At 38.0% G+C, this 22924-nt stretch overlaps 1 protein-coding gene across 1 annotated transcript in view; it reads left to right on the plus strand.

The window, feature by feature from the left end:
• The first annotated feature begins 224 nt into the window (after positions 1-224).
• The window catches only part of LOC122728736 (40S ribosomal protein S17-like), a 121268-nt gene continuing 98568 nt past the window's right edge, over positions 225-22924 (plus strand). The window contains 2 exon segments of the mRNA XM_043967526.1: positions 225-281; positions 284-649. Coding sequence (XP_043823461.1) covers positions 225-281; positions 284-649 — 423 coding nt within the window.

Raw genomic sequence — 22924 nt, forward strand, 5'->3', positions numbered from 1 at the left:
AACTATTCAGTTAATTTGATGTATGTTATTTGCCAAACATGAATTTTTAAGCTACTTTACTGAGAGAAACACAAGACAATAAGTCATAAATCAGGGAATATTTTTAGAATCAGAGTAATTCCTTTTAGGAGAACGATCGAACCTATGAGTTTGTTGGTATGAGAAGCAAATTGTGAGAAACCCCATTTAAAAATTTCTGGGTCCCTTCACCCCCAGCAGCCAACATGGGTCCTGTTCGGACCAAGACCGTGAAGAAGGCGGCTCGGGTCATCATCGAAAGTTACTACTAAAGTACTACTACACCCGCCTGGGCAACGACTTCCACACCAACAAGCCTGTATACCAGGAGATCACCATCATCCCCAGCAAGAAGCTCTGTGACAAGATTGCCAGACATGTTACTCATCTGATGGAGCGCATCGAGAGAGGCCCTGGGAGAGGTATCTCCATCAAGTTGCAGGAAGAAGAAAGAGAAAGGAGGGATAACTATGTCCCTGAGGTCTCTGCTTTGGATCAGGAGATCATTGAAGTGGACCCTGATACCAAAGAAATGTTGAAACTCCTGGACTTTGGCAGTTTGTCCAACCTGCAAGTTACCCAGCCCACGGTTGGGATGAACACCAAGAGGAGCTGTTTAATGTTTACTTTGGTGTTCTTTGCAATAAACTTGGGAAGCCCCCAGGAAAAAAAAATTCTGGGACTCAGTGTTGGAGAAGTATCAAAGGTCTTTATTTATACATTTGAGCACAAATGGGCCAGCTCCCTAATGGAAACGGTGGCGAGGCTCGGAGCCCTTTTATCTAAACCGGCTGGCCCCTCCCTTCTTCCTCAGTTACAATTTGTGAGTCAAGACACTGGCACCAAACACTAGCCAATTGGAATTGAGGGGGGGCTTTTGAGGAGGGCCCATATTTTCCCACAGTTGGTATAGGAAAGTTTTCTGCTCTCTCCTCCTATCTCAGTGCATTTGGGTACTCTGTCTTCCTAGCCTGGAATGTGCTTCCTTATCATCAAAAAACTTGGCAAAAGCTTTCTTTAACCTCTGGTTTCAGTTTAGGTGCCATCTCTTCCTTTGTCCTCCCAGGTATAAGTTCTTTTCCCTCCCAAATTTTTCTTGAGCTTTTTGTATTCTCTACCTTGCACTCATCATAACCTACCCTACATTATTTATGTACATGTCAGAACTTGTAAGCTCCATGAGGACTTTGGTTATATCTTTATCTTTATTCTATCATTGCCTATTCAATAAGCATTTATAACAAAAGAGGCCACTATGTGTCAGGTACTGTGCCAAGTGCTGGAGAAACTAATAAAAAAGTGTTCTTTTTATTTTTGTGGGGCAATAAGGGTTAAGTGACTTGCCCAAGGTCACACAGCTAGCAAGTGTCAAGTGTCTGAGACTGGATTTGAACTCAGGTCCTCCTGAATCCAGGACCGGTTCTTTATCTACCGTGTACCTAGCTGCTCCCAAGAAGCTTACGTTTTACTAGTAGAAGGCAGAAGAATAGCTATGTTATGTACAAAATGAATATGTAGTGATTCGGAGTTAGGCTAACAAATTAGTAGGCCAACTAGGTGGCACAGTGGATAGAGCACTGACCCTGAAGTGAGTAGTACCTGAGTTCAAATCTCACCTCTGACACTTACTAGCTGTATGACCCTGAGCTAATTACTTAACCCCAATTGCCTTAAGCATCCGGGCCTACCTCCAGTTGTCCTAATGTATATCTTGCTACTGGACCCAGATGGCTCTGTGCAAGTCATAACATCACCCCAATGTCATGGTCTTCTTCAAGACTGAAGAACAAACAACAACTTAGTGGAAACGGGAACTACTTCTTGAAGATATTTGAGCTTAAGAAGTCAAGAGGAGGATGAGAATGAAGATTCCAGGTAGAGGTGACAGTCAATGCAAAGACAGAGAAAGGAGAGAGGATGAGGAATGTGTGTAAATGCGGCCAGATCATTAAAGCAGGAGGAAAAGTCAGGTGTGATCAGCCTAGAAAGACCGGCTGTAACCAAACTGTGAAGGATTTTACATATCAAACAGAAGACTTTGTATTTGATCCTAGAGGGACTCTGGGCAGCAGATGGATGAGGTGGGCCTTCACAATATAAACCCATCTCCTGGCGTATTTGACAAAAGGTGTTTCAAATAACTGGAGATGTGGATGGGGGCAGGTCCCAAGAGCCATTGTTAAACTTTGCTGTGTGAATATTTACAACTCAGAAATCAGCAAACCCTATAAATCAAGGCTTGACTTATTCTTTTGCTGATTGCCTAGACTTTTAAAAGTGATGGAGAAAATGTTAATAATGCAGATTAACCTAAAATTGTGTTGGTGTATACATTCATTTTTTTTTATGGGGCAATGGGGTTAAGTGACTTGCCCAGGGTCACACAGCTAGTAAGTGTCAAGTGTCTGAGGCCAGATTTGAACTCAGGAACTACTGAATCCAGGGCCCATGCTTTATCCACCATACCACCTAGCCTCCCCATCATTCATTTTTTCTAGAGAGTCAGTTGACAAACATGCCTTTGGGCAGATTCTTTCATACTCAGTAGTTCCACGCACTATACGGAATTATTATGTGAGTGGCTGAATGGGCTATAGTCATAATCCAAATTTAAGCAGATATTTCAGCTCTGCACAGTTCAGTGTTTTAAATCACAATATTTCTTATAAAGGTGAATATTATAAGCTAATTATTATAAATCTTCATTTAAAAAATCTGTTTCACAGGGGCCCATGAATCTTGTAATACATTTTTTAATCAAATTGATTAGATAACCCCTACCCTCTCCAAAAAAATTTGCTTAGGGCCTCACACACCCTTGGGTAGCCTTGACTAGAGCAATCAATCAATCAACATTATTACTTCTTTCCTAGAGTCATCTAACAAATTCCCTTTTCCCAGTAGTTTCCTGAGATGAGAGGCAATCTCCATCCCCATCTAATTCCTCCTTTGTTCCTACTTTTTCCTCTAGAAAAATATTATCAGCTCACACCAGGCTTTAAACTGAAGGGGATCCAATATCCAATTATCTTAGAGCTATAAGTTTGCCTCATACCCCAATTAAGTGTATTTGGGATATTTTTCTTTATTGCCAATAGCACTACTTATCCTAATGAAGGGTCTTTTAGGACCTTGGCTTAGGTACGTTAAAGACCACTTCTAATATGGTTGCAGCATTTGCTTTTATGTATAAACCTGAATTGAAAGAGTAAATCCTCAGAAAGGTCTGACAGAGAACAATTACAGAGAAATGCAGTTTAGTTATTCAGTGTAGATGCAGCTGCATAAATCAGTTGCTAGCAGGGGATCACCAAGTAGATAGGGGTCCCACAAGACTTGTTTTAATGAATAGATCAAAGAACATAGATCATGCTATGGGATAAAAAAAATCAGCAAACAGTAGCTAAACATCTACTGTGGGCAGAACACCTGGTTAAGCCTGGGGGAGATATTGAGAAAAGATATAGCCCCTGCCCTCAAATTATTTTACAACTTAGTACAAGAAGAGCTTAATGCAAATGAATGTTCTTAAAGTCAATCAGTTAACATTTGTGAATGTCTACTATGTGCCAGAGTTGTTCTAGGGTAGATTTAGCTTACATCATAGAGACCATAGAATTCAGAGATGGAAGGGACCTTTGAGGTCTAGTTCAATGCTCTCATTTTTTTGAATGAGGAAATTGAGACCCAGAGAAATTAAGTGACTTAAAGGCTGGTAGTTGCTGGTAAATGTTTAACAACCAGCTCTCTGAAAAGGCAGAGCACACTTTTAAGTTTAATCTGAATTATTAACATTTTCTTTATCATTTTAAGTGTAGAGAACAAACAAAAAGAAAAACAAATCAAGCCTTACATTTATAGCATTTGCCCATTTTCAAGCTGTAAATACACTTAAGATTTAACCAGAGCTGACTGGGAAAGAGCTGGCTCTAGTACACCCTTGCTTAAAGATAGCATGTAACAGAGCCCACATTTAAGCCTATATTCTATGACCCCAAATCCAGCCCCCATCCCACTCATATCATACTGCCTTCTCTGCTCTTGCAAAAACAGACAATAGGAAACAGGGTTTGAGACCTGGAGGGGGATTTAGTGAAACCCTATCTAGTTCTCTCCCAGATGAGGAAACAAGCACCCTGAGGGTAAGTGCTTGGTTCTAGAACACATAAGTAGTAAGAATCAGAGCTGGGACTAGAAGGCCACTCTCCTAACACTCAGGCCTGTGTTATTTCTCCCATGCTGTATCTCCTCACTGATTCAATCTGTAATTACTCATCTCCATAAACTGCTGTGAGCCTACATGTTATCTCTAGAGCAACCACTTCACAGCTTGAGAACTGAAACTAATGTTCGATGGCAAGACAAAGCACAGATTTCATTTGGCCTCTATGGTTTTCTTTCATCTTCACAAGTGATCTATAGAGGGAGGGCTGGGAGCTCCATAAGATTGGATTGCTTATAGATTAGCTTATGACCTTCTCTGACCAAAACATTACATGCTAATTTTTCAATAATATAGGAAAGTCACATACTTGGACTGTCCACTTGACTATACACATATATGCACTCACAGGGCCTTGGGTTCTTCACACAAAGCCTTTTCCTAATGGATTTCCATCTTTACCTATCATCCACTCAGATGCTTGCTGGCAATTAGTCTTAATAAATCAGCAGGAGTATCCTATGGGGAACCCGGGACTGCCTAATTGTTGGCAGCTGTGGGGCCTCTGGCTGTTGGGCACAGACTTTTAACCCCAACCTTCCCAGTCTGCAGGTAGAATTCTTAACCCTGGAACAATTCTCCATTGCAAGATGTAGGAGTGGAATGGATATTTCTTCCTCATTTTGAATAACTGCTATCTCTTCAAGAGTTATTTTAGTTGGCTGGCCTTGCTAGGTTTTACAATAATAGCTGACAATTTTCCTTGGATCTTTCAGAGGAGGAAGAGGGACTGGTGGTTGTTAGAAGGATAGAGGTAGAGGGTAAGGTCTAACAGCATCCATGAATAGTCATAAAACCTGATTTAAACTCCTACTTTCAGCCTCTTCACACCACCACACTACCAGCAAATGTTGTCTTATGAGTTCCTTTCTCCATGTCCTTTGGTCAACAAAATAATCAAGTAACAACTCTCAAGATGAAAAAAAGGAGGAGCAAGAGGCCTACGTATTTACCCCACTTCTCTAGCCCTCTCCCCAAATGGAAAGTTGGCCATAAATTAGCTGAGTTGAGATTTCTGTTGAAATCTAAGGCCTTATTAGCACTAGTAGAAAAATGAAATAGACAAAACAATGGAAATTTTGCAGCCTCCAATTAAAAATAACTGACACATTTACTAGCTGTGTGACCCTGGGCAAAAGACTTAACCCCAATTGCCTCACAAAAACAAAACAAAAACTGACTCTGTGTGTGTGTATCTTAAATGCATGATGTGTGTGTATGTGTGAGGGTGTGTTTTGTGAAGATCCAAAGTGGTGATTTCATCAGTATGGAAACTCTTTCCACTGATACAGAGTGGCAAACTTAAGCTTTTAGAGAACTGCTTTGGGTTCTGAGAAGTCCAAGAGGAGTATATGTCAGAGATAGGGAAGGACTTGAAACTTGGTCTTACAGACTTCGAAGCTTAATGCCTACCCATGTTTTCTACATATATATATATATATATAATATATATTTTATATATATATATAAATGTATATATGTATTCATCTGTATGTTGGATATATTGGGTGTAGGTACACAGCCTTGGTCCTACAGAAAATAAAATCTCCTGAACCAGCATCAAGAAAAGAAGGTGGGGCAAGGAAAGTTTTCCCCAGACCCCGAGAACAGTAATAATGACTTCATCATTAATTTCTTTTGTCTTTTGTTTTTTCAGGGCAATGAGGGTTAAGTGACTTGCCCAGGGTCACACAGCTAGTTGTGTCAAGTGTCTGAGGCTGGATTTGAACTCAGGTCCTCCTGAATCCAAGGCCAGTGCTTTATCCACTGTGCTGTCTAGCTGCCCCATATCATTAATTTCTGAGGGGTCTATTATACCTGGATTCATATAACCTTCCATGAAAGTGATGGGGAAGATTAATAATATACCCTGTGATGTTCTCCTTGAAAGTTTCATCTCAAATTACCATCCTATTCCAGTTTTTTTTAGAAAATACCTTTACAACCTTTAAAAGGGCTGGAACTTGGTGGAATAAGTGATAAAAGTGACCCATATCTGGAATGCATTAAGCTTTAAGTTCCATAAGGAAATTGTTGGTTTCAACAAGAAAGTAGACACTATGACTCTAGTATATCCAGATCCACCAGCTCTCACTGAAGCATGAACATAGATTAGAACCAATTCTGACCTGTTCAAAATATGATCAGGATCCTGCAAGCAACAAGTTGGGGCCAAATACCTGTCCATTTTTAACATCCATGAAGCTTATGCAAAGACCTACAGTAGAGATAAACAGTGGATGTTTATATCATGAAAGTGCTAGCTCTTCAAACTCAGAAGTGAATCCTGAGGTATTTGACTTAGGTGACCCCCCAGTACTGGAAGGATGGAAAGATCAGTTGCAGTAGACCCTCAGAAAGAAGACAGGCATGTTTTGGCTGCATGAGTGGAATGGAGAATGAGCCTGACAAATAACCTACAGATTCTAACTCAGTAACTCCTGACTGAGCCAGGAATGATCTAGGAAGATTCCCTTTTCTGTGTTGGAAGACATTAGAAACTATGTGAAAGAACTGCCGGTCAGTAGCATCATCCCAAGTTCAGCACCCTATGTTCATTGCTTCTAGTGAGGGTCACAAAAAAATACAGAAAGATACAAATCTGAGTAGACTACCAGCCTTTAAACAAAAGAACTGAGGTGGGCAAGTACACTATGCTCCTGGTTCAAGATACCCTGGTTCTGGAGCACCTAGGTGGCGCAGTGGATAGAGCACTGGCCCTGGATTCAGGAGGACCTGAGTTCAAATCCTGCCTCAGACACTTAACACTTACTAGCTGTGTGACCCTGGGCAAGTCACTTAACCCCAATTGCCTCACCAAAAAAAAAAAAGATACCCTGGTTCTCAGTTTTAGAATTATACTATAGATATACTATAGATATTATCAGGTTCCTATGGTTAATGAAGACAAAGAGAAGATGGCTTTCATCTTCCTTACTTGAATTTATGCCTTATAACCTCATTGTATTTAGAAAGACTAGAAAAACATAGGGAGGGACTAATGAAAGCAGCTAGGAAAAGCTGATGTAGAGCTGTCAGTCCACAAGTGCCAATTTTGCAGAGCTTCTATTAAATATATAGGTCTCATAGTATCTCAACAAGGTGTGAATGCAAACCAAGAAAGTTTTAAATGCTTCTGAAGTGTCCATTTCCACAAAATCTTTAAAATGTAAGGACTTTTATGAGACTTGCCAATTATTATTACTAATATGTTGAGAACTATAAATGCCTACAAAGGCATTTAGAGATCAGTTGACAGACAAATGTGATCAAGCTTTCAAAGACTTGATCACCTGCCCTATGTATACAGTGGTGTTGGCCTATGCAGATCCAAGCAAGGCTTATGTCTTATACAAAGAGAAACACTATGGGAGGCCCTGCAGTGATGAGGTAAAAGTTGCCTTGGCCACTTGTGCTCCCTATAGGTATGCCTCTCTACTAATATACCCTATGTGTATGCTCACTTTTGGAATTTGTGGGAAAGGGCATTTCACATATGTTGAATGTTCTGTTAATATTGTCTATGTTGTTATTTTAGTAAAAGCCTTTACTTTGAGCTAATTTAATTATCTCAACAAAGAAGCATGTAGCATTGGAAACTTGTGAGCTATGGTTTCAGGAATTTAGACCCATAGATGACATTGAATATTGATAGTCTTCTACTGGGGGACCTCACCTTCTAGTGAGAATGGTGGTAGGATACCCCAGAAAAGGGGTGCTACATTTTTCTTCTATTAGTTAATCAAGTAATTTGTGATCCCCTTCTTTATGTTCAGCACTGTGCATATTGCCTGCCTAACAGATTTTTGAAATTGCCATACATATGAACTTCTGTCCAGTCAATCAGTCGGTCATCAGTTAGTCAACAAGTATTTATTAAGTGCTTATGTAGAAAATGCTCTGAAACCTCTCTCTCAACTCCTATTCGCACTAAGTAGGTGTCTGGAGATAGTTTCCATGTTCCCTCAGGGCACTAGGAGTAGCCTTAAGAGGTCTGAGGAAGAGTTATAATGCTACATAGCTCATAAGTCCTCACTCATTGGTGTGCTCCCTGCCTTTATTATGTGTTGATTATCAATTAATAAGCCAGAATAAAAAGTATTTTGCTATAGTAATATAATTGACATAAAGCATCTCCTTAAATATGTGACACACATTTCTTTCTCTAATACTTCTAGAATCCAGGTGAAAGTGACCTCAAGTTCAGAGAGCTCATGTGGCAAAAGGGAAGTCTCTTTGTTAGAATCCTTAAGATTGGGGCAGCTAGGTGGCACAGTGGATAAAGCATCAGCCTTGGATTCAGGAGTACCTGAGTTCAAATCCGGCCTCAGACACTTGACACTTACTAGCTGTGTGACCCTGGGCAAGTCACTTAACCCACATTGTCCCCTCCCCCCCAAAAAAAAAGATTGGGGCAGCTAGATGGCGCAGTGGATAGAGCACTGGCCCTGGATTCAGGAGGACCCGAATTCAAATCCAGCCTCAGACACTTGACACTTACTAGCTGTGTGACCCTGGGCAAATCACTTAACCCCAGTTGCCTCACACACAAAAAAAAAAATCCTTAAGATGCTCCTCTTAGGTATAGCAGAGCTTTTCTGTTGGCCTCTATGGAGACTTTGGTCTGTGTCCTATAGAGCCTTGATTTATCCTTGGTTCCAGTAGCAGATACTACCATCAGTTGATCTAAGGATACTGCTAGGATTCCAATGGGAATATGGGAAGTTCAAAATCTTTTGGCTACTTCAAAGCTCACAGGCTTATCCTCAAGTCAGGGGGTTGGGATAAAGACCAAGACCTATGGCTAAGGTCCATTCCTCTTTCTTCAATTGATTCCTTCTAAAGGGAATGTTCTCCCCTCTCCATTTGCTCAGATCTCTTTTATTCTGAACTGGCTCTTCAATTTTATACACTGACCCTCCCCGCCCCCATCCCAGGATGTTAAAAAGTTTCCTCAGTCAATCCAAACATATTTCCTATAAAACTGACTGAGGACTTTTTTGAACTTGGTCTAAGGTTTATAAAATTGACTAAGATGTGTTCTCACCTGGTTAATATACTAGAAATAGCATTTTGTTCTTTTTTAAAATAAGTTTTTGTTGATATCTTTCATTTTTTTTACATGATCAAAGTTATCCCATTATAATTCTTCCTCTCCATTCTAGAGTCACTCCATATAACAAATGGTATTTTTTTGTTTGTTTTTTGGGTTTTTTGTTGTGGGGCAATGAAGGTTAAGTGACTTGCCCAGGGTCACACAGCTAGTAAGTGTCAAGTGTCTGAGGCCAGATTTGAACTCAGGTCCTGTTGAATCCAGGGCCGGTGCTCTATCCAAACAAATAGTATTTTTTAAAGACAAAAGGAAAAAGAGAAAAAAGATCAGTAGAGCTGATCAATATATTGAAAGTCCAAAAATATGTGTAATATGTAATACCTGTGGACCTCCTGCCTCCACGAGGTGGTGGGTTGTATGTCCTTTCATATCTCTTCATTTGAGTCATGCTTTATTTTTATAATTTTGTTATATTCACTTTTGATTTATGTGTGTGGTTGCTCTTTCCATTTATATTCTAGTTATTATATATAGTTTTCTTGGCTGTTTACTTCCCTCTTCACTAGTTCATATAGATCTTTCCATATTTTTTCTGTATTCATCATATACATAATTTCTTATACTACAGTAATATTCCATTAATTCATGTATCATAATTTAACCATTCCCCAAATGATGGACATCTACTGTGTTACTAAAAATATTTTATGTATATGGGAATTTTTCTTATTGTTTCCTTAGGATATAAACCTAGTAATGAGATCTTTGATTCAAAGGTTATGGACAATTTAATTACTTTATTTGCATAATTCTGAAATGCTTTCCAAAAGGTTTATACCATTTCACAGCTCCATCAACAATGTATTGTGATGATTAAAAATATGAAACACATAGTTTCTGGGTAATTTAATAATTTTATTAATAGACCAGCAGTTTATTAATAAAAGAATGTCTATTGGCCATCTTTCTTGGACCAAAGACCTCTAAGAGTGGTGGGGTCACAGTTAATATACCCTTCCAACTGTAGGAGGTCCATCATATAGCAATCAAGTCTTACTGGTGTAAGGGGCTAAAATTCTAGCTATACTGTCTAAAATATCTAATGAGTGGTCGCCAACAAATCATAAGCTTTAGCAGGAGTTAGACTTTTAAGCATATATTAAGGAGAATAAGAATTTGGTAAAGACAGAAAGGCCTAGATTCATCTTTCTATTAAAGGGAAAATGCATTTCTAGCTCCCTTCTCTACCAGAGTCCTCAGGAAAAAAAGAGTCAGAGCGCCAGCTTTCCCCTTCTTCCTCCCACAAGCAAACGTCACTTCCTGATGCCAAAGAAAAGATGCATGGTCTTGCCCTCAGAGACCTTCTCCTCATGGTGGAGCTTTCCTACAGTAAGTCTCTAGCAGGTAGCATCATTCCAATCATCACACTGGTTAATGATAATCAAATCTAATTGGTTGATGTGATTGGAGGTGGGTTATATTAAAATGAAGTTCAGGGATAGGTGACTCATGTCACTCAACTCTTGGTAATGACATAAGAAGAATGTAATACCCCTCACCCAAAATAATTTCCATCTAAGTGTCTTTGTGCAGGCCAGAGTCCTTCAGCTATCTAGACAAAAGGATGTCCCCACCCAAGGTTCCTTTGATTCAAATGAATCTTACTTTCAAAGAGAACTTAGACCTTGGAGGAGTAGGGGGAAGAAAGGACAAAGAAAGAAGGGGAGATCACTGGGTCCCCCAAGATAATGATTATTAATAATTATTTCTCACATTATTCATGTGCCCTATTATCTTATTTAAAAAAAAAAAAACATGTTGAATATTGCCATTTTTTTGTCCTCTGCCATTTTTTAGGGTATAAGGTGAAGTTTTAGGGTTGTTTTGATTTCTCTTATTATATTGGAGCATTCTTTTATATGGTTATGAATTGTACTTCTTTTAAGAACTTTGTTCACATCCTTTTATCATTTATCTATTAGAAAAATGGCTATTATTTAAATATATATACATATATATTATTTATCTTGGATATCGAAAACTTATCCGACAAATTTGATACAAAGATGTTTTTTCCTATTCAACTGCTCTCCTTATCTTAGGTGCATTAATTTTATCTGTACAGAAGCTTTTTGGTTTCCAGAGTTAATAATTTTATCTTTTATAATTGCCTCTTTGTTTTGTTAAGAATATATCAGAAGGGCAGCTAGGTGGCACAGTGGATAAAGCACTGGCCTTGGATTCAGGAGGACCTGAGTTCAAATCCAGCCTCAGACACTTGACACTTAACTAGCTGTGTGACCTTGGGCAAGTCACTTAACCCTCATTGCCCTGCAAAAAATAACAAAAACAAAAAAAACAAAAAACAAGAATATATCAGGGGCAGCTAGGTGGCACAGTGGATAAAGCACCTGACCTGGATTCAGGAGGACCTGAGTTCAAATCCGGCCTCAGACACTTAACACTTAATTGCTGTGTGTCTCTGAGCAAGTCACTTAACCCCAATTCCCTCACCAAAAAAAAATATATCTCCTACTCATACCTGTGAGAGGTATATGGTCTGCTTTTCTTCTAATTTTTTTTTTTTACAATATGATCTTTAATAGTAAGGTATCTATTTAAAATGTATTGTGGAAAATGGTATAAGGTGTTATAAGCCTAATTTCTGTTAGACTGCTTTTAGTTGTCCAACATTTCTTATTACCAAGTCAGTTAAATGGGACAGTTCATAGAATACCAGGGCTAGAGTCAGGAGAACCTGAGTTCAAATCTAGCCTCAGATACTTGGTTTTGTGATCCTGGGCAAATCACTTTAAATCTGTTCACCTCTGTTCCTCATCTGTAAAATAAGCTGGAAAAGAAAATGCCAAACTACTCCAGTATCTTTGCCAAGAAAACCCCAAATAGCATCAAGGAGAGTTGGACAGGACTGGAGTGACATACAACATCATCTTACTAAATGAGTATTTTTCCCTAAGAAATTTATGTTTTCCAGTTTATCAAACACTGGGCTAATTGAATTCCATTTCCCTGATTCTCCCTTGTCTAGTCTGTTCCATTAATCTGTCTCTATTTTCAACTAATACTAGAAAGTTTTGATGACTGATGCTTTATAACATAGTTTGAGGTCTGGAAGTGCTATTCATTCTTTGTCCCTACTTCTTTTTTTTTTTTTTTTGCGGGGCAATGGGGGTTAAGTGACTTGCCCAGGGTCACACAGCTAGTAAGTGTCAAGTGTCTGAGGCCGGATTTGAATTCAGGACCTCCTGAATCCAGGGCTGGTGCTTTATCCACTGCGCCACCTAGCCGCCCCCTGTCCCTACTTCTTTTCTTCATTTCCCCAATATTCTAGATCTTTTATTTTTCTAAGTCAACTTTGTAATTATTTTATCAGATTCTATAAATTATCTCCTTGGTTATTTATTTGATACAACATTAAAGTGTAAATTGACTTTGATAGTATTGTTATTTTTATTACATTGGCAAAGCCCAGCTCTGAATATTCCTCTATTTAGCTTGTCTATTTCTTTAAGAAGCACTTTGTAATTGAATGATGCAAGTCTTTTGTGTGCTTTGGTATCATTTACTTTAAATGAGGTAGGGTGACTTCATTAGTTTATTCCATCAATTCCCACCCACCATACTTAGGTCCCAGGCACCTGGGATTCAAAGGAAGGCAAAAAACATGGTCCCATCTCTCCAGCAGCTCACTTTTCTGGTGTACATTCACAATATACAAGAAGCCAGAGATGCTGGGAGAGAGAGATGAGGAGGGGACACGTTCCAGACATGGGGGCAGAGGGTAGCCAATGAATGCAAATATATGTAGAAGGGGCAGCTAGATGGCACAGTGGATAAAGCACCGGCCCTGGATTCAGGAGTACCTGAGTTCAAATCCGGCCTCAGACACTTAACACTTACTAGCTGTGTGACCCTGGGCAAGTCACTTAACCCCAATTGCCTCACACACACAAAAAAGGATAGCAAATATATGTAGAGAGATGCAGTACCATGTGTGAAGAAGAACAAGTAGACCAACATAAAGTGCATGTTGGGGTAAGAAAGTGTAAGAAGACTAGAAAGCTAGAAAGGGGCCAGTTTTGAAGGGCTTTCAGTGGCAAACAGAGGATTTTACATTTGATCCTGGAGATAAAGGGGAATCACTGGAGTTTATTGAATAGAGGTGGAGGAGGTAGTGACATAGACCAGTACTTTCAGAAAATAATTTTGTCCACTTAGAGGAAGATTGATTGGAGTGGGAAGAAACTTTAGACAGGGAGACTAATTATAAGGCTTTTGCAGTCCAGGAAAGAGGTGATGAAGACTTGTTTGTAACCAGGATGATAGCTTTGTGAATAGAGAAAAAGGGAGATGTTATTGACATAGGGCTTAGGATAATTCAGAAAAAGTTTCTCCTGTGAGAAGCAAAACCAAAGGTGACCAGATAACAGAACAGATATAGAGAAGAATCAAGGGACTAGTAAAGTTTAGATTGACCAACTAGATATCAGGACAGATACACCTAAGAAGTAAGGGGAGAAAAGAGATCATAGAAAAAGGGATAAGGACCCATGTGTACAAAAATATTTATAGCACCTCTCTTTGTGGTGGCAAAGAATTGGAAATCGAGGGAATGTCCATCAGTTGGGGAATGGCTAAACAAGTTGTGGTATATAAATGTAATGGAGTACTATTGTGCTGTAAGAAATGATGAGCAGGCATATTTCAGAAAAACTTAGACAGACTTAAGTGTACTGATGCTGAGTGAACTGAGCAGAACCAAGAGAACATTGTACACAGTAACAACATTGTGTGATGATCAACTGTGATAGACTTAGCTCTTCTTAGCAGTGCAATGATCCAAGATAATTCCAAAGAACTCATGATGGAAAATGTTCTCCACATCCAGAAAAAAGAACTGAATTCCAAATGCAGATTGAACCATGCTTTCTACTTTTGTTTTTGTTTTTTGTTTTTTTAGGTTTTCCCCTTTTGTTCTGATTGTTCTTTCACAACATGACTAATGCAGAAATATGTTTGATGTGATTGTACATACATTACCTATATCGGATTGCTTTCTGTTTTGGGGAGGGATGGAGAAAAATTTGGAACAAAAAATCTTATGAAAACAAATGTTGAAAACTATCTTTACATGTAACTGGAAAATAATAAAATACTTTTATGATAAAAAAAGAAGAATTAAGGGGAGATAAAATTCTATAGTAGGAAAGTTAGTTAGGCATGGCTAATACCTGACTAGAGCCAGGAGACAGAGATAACCCCAAAGGTTAGGACCATCATTTAAAAAAAAAATCCCCCTCAACTCTCAGGAATATGACGAACATCCAAGCTTTCCCAATGTGATGAAATAATGAGATTTAGCAGATACTCAAAGACCCACCTGAAGATTAATCTAGACTAATTGAATCAAGTGAGAGTGATTAGCTGCTGATTAGCCTACTTCAAATTAACTGGATTGTAATCACACCTTGAGAACACCTTCAGAACCAATGGCTTTGGATGATGCCAACCAAGCAGCTTGAAGCAGTGTGTAAAGACCGCCTCTGTTCCAGACCTATAAAAAGCTTCCACGATCAGCTTGCTAGAGAGTTTCTGATTGAAGCAGGCTTGTGGCAGAGGACTTGAGGAAGAACCAGACCAGGCTGGAACTCTAGGCTAAATAGGCTTTTTTTCTTAACTTTTTGAACTCCATGGGAATATCTGTATGCTTTAATAAATGTTTAATGCCCAAGGACTGGTGCTAAAGCTTCTAATTTAAGGCGACCACAATTTAGATTTTAAACATCACACCACAAAAGGGAACTTTCCAGTTTTCAAGTGGACACCCCATCTATCTTCTATAAAAGCTTCTGCCTTTCTTCTGTTCTGGGAGGAAGATGTTTTTGAGCCTTCCTTTTGACAACAGACTGAATATGTGGGGTGAGTGGGAGTGGAGAATGATTTTGAGGTTGTGAGCCTAGGAGGGTAAACCATCATTTCCTGATCCACCCAGGCCAGGCTCTTCTATTTTTTAAAGTTTTATTTGTTTTATTTTTAATATGTGAAACAAAATAAGCATTTCCATAACATAGTAAAATTTTAAAAAGATACATGATAAAAAGTACATGAAATTGCAAATCTATTGTGTACAACTTGCTATTTCTTTTAAATATATGTTATCATGTAACTTTCTTTTTTTTCCCTATAGATGGTCACCATTAGACACAAATATGTATGTGTGTGTGTAAAATCATTCTATACATACTTCTATTTATCAGTTCTTTCTCTGGATTCAGATAGCATCTTCCTTCATATGTCCTTTATAATAGTAAAGTTGTTCTTAAGAGCCATCAATCCTATGAATGAAAGGTAGCATGGTGCAAATAGATAGACCATTGCACTTAGAATCAGGGAGACCTGAGTTTGAATCCTGCCTCAGAATCTTATTAACTGTGTGACCGTGGGCAAATCACTCATTCTTTCTGAAGTTCAGCTTTGTTATTCATAAAATGAAGATATGAGATAATACAAAGGGCTTTGGAAATTATAAAGCATTATATTAATATGAAGTATAAACATATGGTTCTTTCCATGATCTGATTTTCAGAAAATAAAAATAATTTTTTCTTCTCCAAATAGTCTATACACAGGAGGCAGCTAGGTGGCACAGTGGATAAAGCACTGGCCCTGGATTCAGGAGGACCTGAGTTCAAATTCAGCCTCAGATACTTGACACTTACTAGCTGTGTGACGCTGGGCAAGTCACTTAACCCTCATTGCCTCCAAAACAAACAAACAGTCTATGCATCAAAGAAAAGCAATTGTGCACAATTCACTCTGTACATATTGTCTAATACCTTTTTGCCAGGAGACAACATACTGTATCTTAAGGGCTCTGAAGTAAATGCTTCTTCATTGCAGATCAGTGTGCTGAAGTCTTCCAAGTGCTTTTTTCTTTCCCATTATTGTGGTCATTGTGTAAATTGTCCTCTTTATTCTACTTATTTTATGCTAATTAGTTCACCCAAATCTTCAGATGTTTCTGATTTCTACATATTCATAATTTCTAATGATACAACAATAAATCATCATATTAGTGGGGCAGCTAGGTGGCATAGTGGATAAAGCACCATACCTGGATTCAGGAGGACCTGAGTTCAAATCTGGCCTCAGACACTTGACACTTACTAGCTGTGTGACCCTGGGCAAGTCACTTAACTCTCATTGCCTTGCCCCCCCCTCCAAAAAATCATATTAAAGGAACAAGAATGAAACAATTTTTGAAATGTAGCAAAAACAGTATTTTAGATAAAATCTTTATCTCTAAATTGAACACTTTAAATCCATTGATTTGTGTAGGGAAATAAAAAGACTAGAAAATCCAGAAATTAATAGCCACTGAATAAATATGAGGAAAAATTTGAAAATCAAAGTGAGCAACAAAATTTAAACCAAAAAGTTCTTTGAAGTAATAAAGAAAGATCTGGGGGGTTTTGGGGTTTTTTTTTTGGTGATACTCTATTTTTCCAAGTGAATTTTATTTTTTATCAAGTTATGTAAATTATTCCTATGATAATTTGATTGGTATAGCATTAAAAGTGTAAAATGGCTTTTATTAGTATGGCTCAGCCATGATAACTGAATATTCCTTTCATTGTTTAGATTGTTCTTTCTTTCTTTTTAAAAAAAAGTAATAAAACATATTTATTTATAGTTTTGGGTTCGAATTTTTATCTCTCCTTCCCTTGCTCCCCTCCCCTCTCCCTGAGGTTATAAGCAATCAGATATAAGTTATACATATACAATTATGTAAAACATTACCATATTATTCATTTTGTATATGAAAACTTGAATAAAAGAAAAAATGAAAGTGAAAAATAGCATGCTTCAGTCTGTGTTCCATCAATATCACTTCTTTTTTTGGAGGTTGATATTATGTTTCATCAATAGTCCTTTGGGATTGTCTTGGATCATTTTGTTGTTGAGAATAGTCAAGTCTTTCACAGTTCTTCATCAAACAATATTGCAGTCTCTGTGTATACAAGTCTTTGTAGGCCTTTCTGAAATCATCCTCTTTGTCTTTTCTTATAGCACAATAAAATTCCATCACCATCATATACCATAGCTTGTTTAGCTAATCCCTAATTGATGAGCATTCCCTTAATTTCTAATTCTTAGCCACCACAAAAAGAGCTGCTATAAATATTTTTTTACAAATAGATCTTTTTCTCTTTTTGGAGTTGTCTTTGGGATATAAACCTAGCAGTGGTATTGCTGAATCAAAGGGTATGCACAATTTTATAGCCCTTTGGGCATAGTTCCAAATTGCTCTCCAGAATGTTTGGATCTTTTCACACCAACAGTGGATTAGTATCCCGGCTTTTTCACATCCCCTTCAAAACCCAATAATTTTCATTTTTGTTATATTTGCCAACAATGAGCTATTTTTAAAAATAATAAATATATGCCATTAATTTGATCCCCAAAATAATCAAGAAACCATATTACCAAAATATAAAAATGTATTATTAGAGAGGAAATAGTATATTTCTCCTCTTCATTTTTGTATTATGTTGATTTATTTATTATTTCTACACTATTAGGTATCAGTTTATGTCTTTTTTGGGGGTATTTTTTGTGAGGCAATTGGGGTTAAGTGACTTGCCCAGGGTCACACAGCTAGTGTTAAGTATCTGAGGCTGGATTCGAACTCAGGTACTCCTGAATCCGGGCTGGTGCTCTATCCACTGCGCCATCTAGCTGCCCCCTTTTTTTTTTTTTTGCAGGCAATGGGGGTTAAGTGACTTGCCCAGGGTCACACAGCTACTAAGTGTTAAGTGTCTGAGGCCAGATTTGAACTCAGGTACTCCTGAATCCAGGGCCGGTGCTTTAACCACTGCGCCATCTAGCTGCCCCAGTTTATGTCTTTTGTTCATGTTACCCTTATCAATCACAATTTTTGTTGTACTATGGACTTACAGAATATTTCATATTTCTGCCTATTGCAATTTATTTATGAATTCTTTAGTGCCCTAGCCCATGATCACTTTTTGCACAGATGCCATAAGATCCTGAAAAACAGATATGTCCTCAAAGATTCCCATTCAGTAATGACCAAAGATCTATTTTATCTAGTTTTTCTAACATCCTGTTCAGATCCTTAATGTCTTTTTTGATTTATCTTTATGTTATATTTGTCTAAATCTGAGAGAAACATGTTGAAGCCACCTGCAATTATTGTCATGCTATCTAGGTCTTCTAGATAATTATTTTCTACTAGTAAGTTAACTTTCCTTTAAATACTTAGATACTATTTAGTACTGCCATTCAGTAAGTATGTATTTGGTACTGATATTGCTTTATTATTTGTATTACCATTAAGTATAATATAGTTTCTGTGTTACTTTATTGTTACTTTGCCTGACACTGTGACTGTAGTGTAATTTAAAATTCTAAATGTGGGTTCTAATCTGTCTCCCCAGTTTGGGGGAAAACTGACTAAAATCACTGATAAATGAATTTAAGTTTTTTAAGGGTTTATTGAAAGATAGTAAAAGAGAAAGATTGAGAACAGAGTTCTTATAACTTGACGATCCTAAACTTCCCTAGCTTCCATTTCTGAAGTGCTCTGCCACCACCACGATCTCTCACAGTCAAAAAGAATGAGCTCTCTGCACAACCTCTGCTTCCTCCTTCCTGTTTCCCTCCCAGAAATGGGAGGTTCTTCAATCTGATTGGTTCACTGGGCCTGAAGGTAGTCAAAGTTCAAAGTTGTTAGCTTCTGAGAACAATTCCATTCTTAAGTACCCTTAAGTACCAGCCAGAAGTGCTTACAATCTAGTAAGCAGTCAACAGTCAGTTGCCTTATCTAATTCAATCAGTTTAAATCTCCAGGTGGGTCCCTGAGTGTCTGCTAAATCCATTATCTTAACACACTGTCACTCTTATTTTTTTCATTTTAATTCTTCATGTTATGTTATTCCTTTCTAAAAATCAAGATTAGATAGGGGGCAGTTAGGTGGTGCAGTGGATAAAGCACTGGTCTTTGATTCAGGAGGACCTGAGTTCAAATGTGACCTCAGACTCTTGACACTTACTAGCTGTGTGACCCTAGGCAAGTCACTTAATCCTCATTGCCCTAAAAAAAAAAGAAAGAAGGAAAGAAAAATCCATGTTAGATAACTGTAGTTTCTATTGTTTGGAACAATCAGATTCCATTTTTCTCTACCTACCTGCATTTCCCTTTTCTCCCCTCACTTCATCTCCCAATTCCAAATCTATGTAATTTCTCTCTTTGTTTGAGGAGATTGATTGCCTCCCTAAGTCCACTTCCCCATTTCAGATAGCTCCTCCTTCTTCCTATGGTAGTTCATTCCCTGGATTACTTAAGGTCATAAGAATCCCTTTCCCTCACACCCCACCTCCATATTTGAATTATCTTTCCTTGTAGGGTCCTAATTTCCAGAAATACTAAGTCTTATCTTTCTCTTTGACCATATAAACACTAGATTCAATCTGAAACTAAGAGTCTGAAGTCCTCCACACCTATTATCAAGAAATGTCTATAGCTAGAAGGTTTCTATTTAGGAAGGAGCTAGAAGCATCAGTTATTCTGTGAATGCTAGCTCAGTTACAAGAACTTGTCAGAGGGACCTGGGAACAAAGTCAGAAAAGAAAGTCCAGATCGGAACCAAAGATGGTCAAAACAAGGTTCAATTGGTAAATTGAAGGTTTGATAATGAATGTAAGGTTTCAGCCCCATGAAGAAGTTTATGCAATTTGCCATACAAAGTTTCCAGTACATGTATGCATATTTCTATCCCTAGCCAACTAAGCTCAACCCCATACATTCACGATTCAATAAATTATTTGAGACTTGGCAGTTTCTCTTGCCAATGGCAGCATTGCCTGCTGAGGAAATAGTTGCTTCCAGGTAGTGGCAGGTAGTGATTTCCTTTTTGTTTTAGGGTTGGGTTTTTGTTTTTGTTTTTTTAAATTACAGTGAGGAAGCAAGGGTCCTGAGAAAAAGAGCCCAATAAGATTTTTATTACTCTTAAATGCCAAAACCTGCCATTTGGAATCAATGATCAGTTTCTCCCTGAGTTCTTGTGACTTTTTGTCTCTAACTGTCCTTGTTCTTTGACATTCTGCACCAGTTCTTTAGGTGTCTAAACAATCAGGACTGACAATTTGGAGAATAAAAATTAAGACAAAAAACAGAACAAAAATCGTAATAAAGTCCTACATTAACTAAGCAAGATATATTTAAAAACTCCATAAATAAGACTTGCAGGTAAAAGCCAGTTAAATGATGTCAAAGTTGCAACAGCTGCCAGTATTCTCCCCCCAAAGATGATATTAACCAAAAAGAACAGCCAGACAGAGGGCAGTATTCTTTAACCTCCCCTAGGAGTATAACTGGAGAGAAAAAAAAAATTGAAAAATAAAATTCCCCAAGATCTCAAAAGGAAGTGGTGGAGATTCTTCCCCCAAACAATTTTTATTGACTCCTAAGGGCATCACTGAAATAAGAGGCTAAATCCTGCTCTATGGTTCCCCTATGATCTCATTAAAGGGTCATCTCTAGGTCACTAGCACTTTGGCCAATGACATTACTCCATTAGTTTTCCTATTAAATGAACCAGCACTAGCTAATACATACATTCCTGAAAAATGACAGCCCTTTCCTATTCAAGTCACAGTTGCTACCCAGAAGCCTCTGATGTTCCTAAAATTTCTATTACAAATTCCATATATTCCATCAAGAATTTTCAAACATTACTATTTCTACTAAACCACATTGAGACAATATATTCAGAGTAGGCTTTGATTTGCCCTATTTTTTTTAATGGATCATATTTCAATTGTTAATTTTCCTATTGATATCAGGACAGTTAAGTCTGCAGACTCAACAGTTTCATGGCATATTTTCCCTACCCAAAGGCAAGACAAAACAAATAGTTCAATAGTTTAAATAATGGCAAAGAATTGGAAATTGAGGGGATGCCCATCAATGAGGGGAATGGCTAAACAAGTTGTGATATATGAATGTAATGGAATACTATTCTGCTGTAAGAAAGGATGAGCAAGTGGATTTCAGAGAAACCTGGAAAGAATTACATGAATTGATACTGAGTGAAATAAGCAGAACCAGGAAAACATTGTACACAATAACAGCAACATTGTGTGATGATTAACTGTGATAGACTTAGCTCTTCTCAGTAATACAATGATCAAAGACAATGCCAAAAGATTTATGACAGAAAATGCTGTCCACATCCAGAAAAAGAACTATGGAGTCTGAATGCAGATCAAAGCATACAGTTTTCACTTGTTGTTGTTGTTATTTCTACTTTCTTAGAGTTTTTTCCTTTTGTTCTGATTCTTCTCTCACAACATGACTAATGTGGAAATATGTTTAACATGATTGGAATGTATAACCTATATCAGATTGCTTAGTGACTTGGGGAAGGCAGAGGGAATGGAGGGTGGGAGAAATGTTGAGGGGGCAGCTAGGTGGCACAGTGGATAAAGCACCGGCCCTGGATTCAGGAAGACCTGAGTTCAAATCTGGTTCCAGACACTTGACACTTACTAGCTATATGACCCTGGGCAAATCACTTAACCCTCATTGCCCCACAAAAAAAAAATGTTGAAAATTATCTTTACATGTAATTGGAAAAAATAAAATAAAATACTACTAAAAAGAAAGAAATAGTCTAAATAAACAGATTTGTCACATTGTAAAGAAAAATTTGTTAGGCTCTTATGGTGTTCTAAGCATTGTGTTGAGCACTAGGAACACAAAGAAAGTAAAAAACAATCCCTGCCTTCAAGGAACACACATTCTAATGGGGGAGAAAATACACAAGCAGCTATGTATCTATAAGATATATTTACATGGTAAATTGGAGATAATTTTGGAGGAAAGGAACTAATGATAGGGACTAGGAAAGGCTCTATGCAGAAGGTAGGATTTGAGTCTAGTTTTGAAGGAAGCCAGTGAAGCCAGGATGTGAAGGAGGGAGAACATTCCAGGTTTGAGGGTTAGCCAGTGAAAATGAATGGAGTCAGGGGCAGCTAGGTGGCACAGTAGATAAAGCATTGGCTCTGGATTCAGGAGGACCTGATTTCAAATCTGGCCTCAGACCCTTGACACTTACTAGCGGTGTGACCCTGGGCAAGTCACTTAACCCCAATTGGAGGCAAAACAAACAAAAACTAAAATAAAAACAAAACAAAATCAAAAAATATTTTTAAAAAGAAAAAAAAAGAAAATGAATGGAGTCCAGACAGGTAGTGGAAAATATGAGGAATAGCAAGAAGGCCATTATCATTGGATGGTAACATAGTACATGAAAGGCAGTCAAGTGTCAGAAGACTGGAGAAGTAGGAAGGGGCCAGGTCCTACCTCTGATACATACTGGCTGTATGTTACTGGACAAGTTATTTAACCTCTCAGTGCCCTCCAGGCAACTTTCTACAACTGTAAGTTGCAGAATAGGTGCCAGTCTACATCAGTAGAGGAAATGTCCTCTCTTAGAGTTCCTTATATAGTGCCAATGAAATGAGAGATCCAGCCAAAAAAAAAGTATTAGCATTCCCCATCTGTCTCTAATCTCTGATCTTTT

Source organism: Dromiciops gliroides, chromosome 5 (assembly GCF_019393635.1).
Source record: "Dromiciops gliroides isolate mDroGli1 chromosome 5, mDroGli1.pri, whole genome shotgun sequence".
Classification (NCBI taxonomy): domain Eukaryota; kingdom Metazoa; phylum Chordata; class Mammalia; order Microbiotheria; family Microbiotheriidae; genus Dromiciops; species Dromiciops gliroides.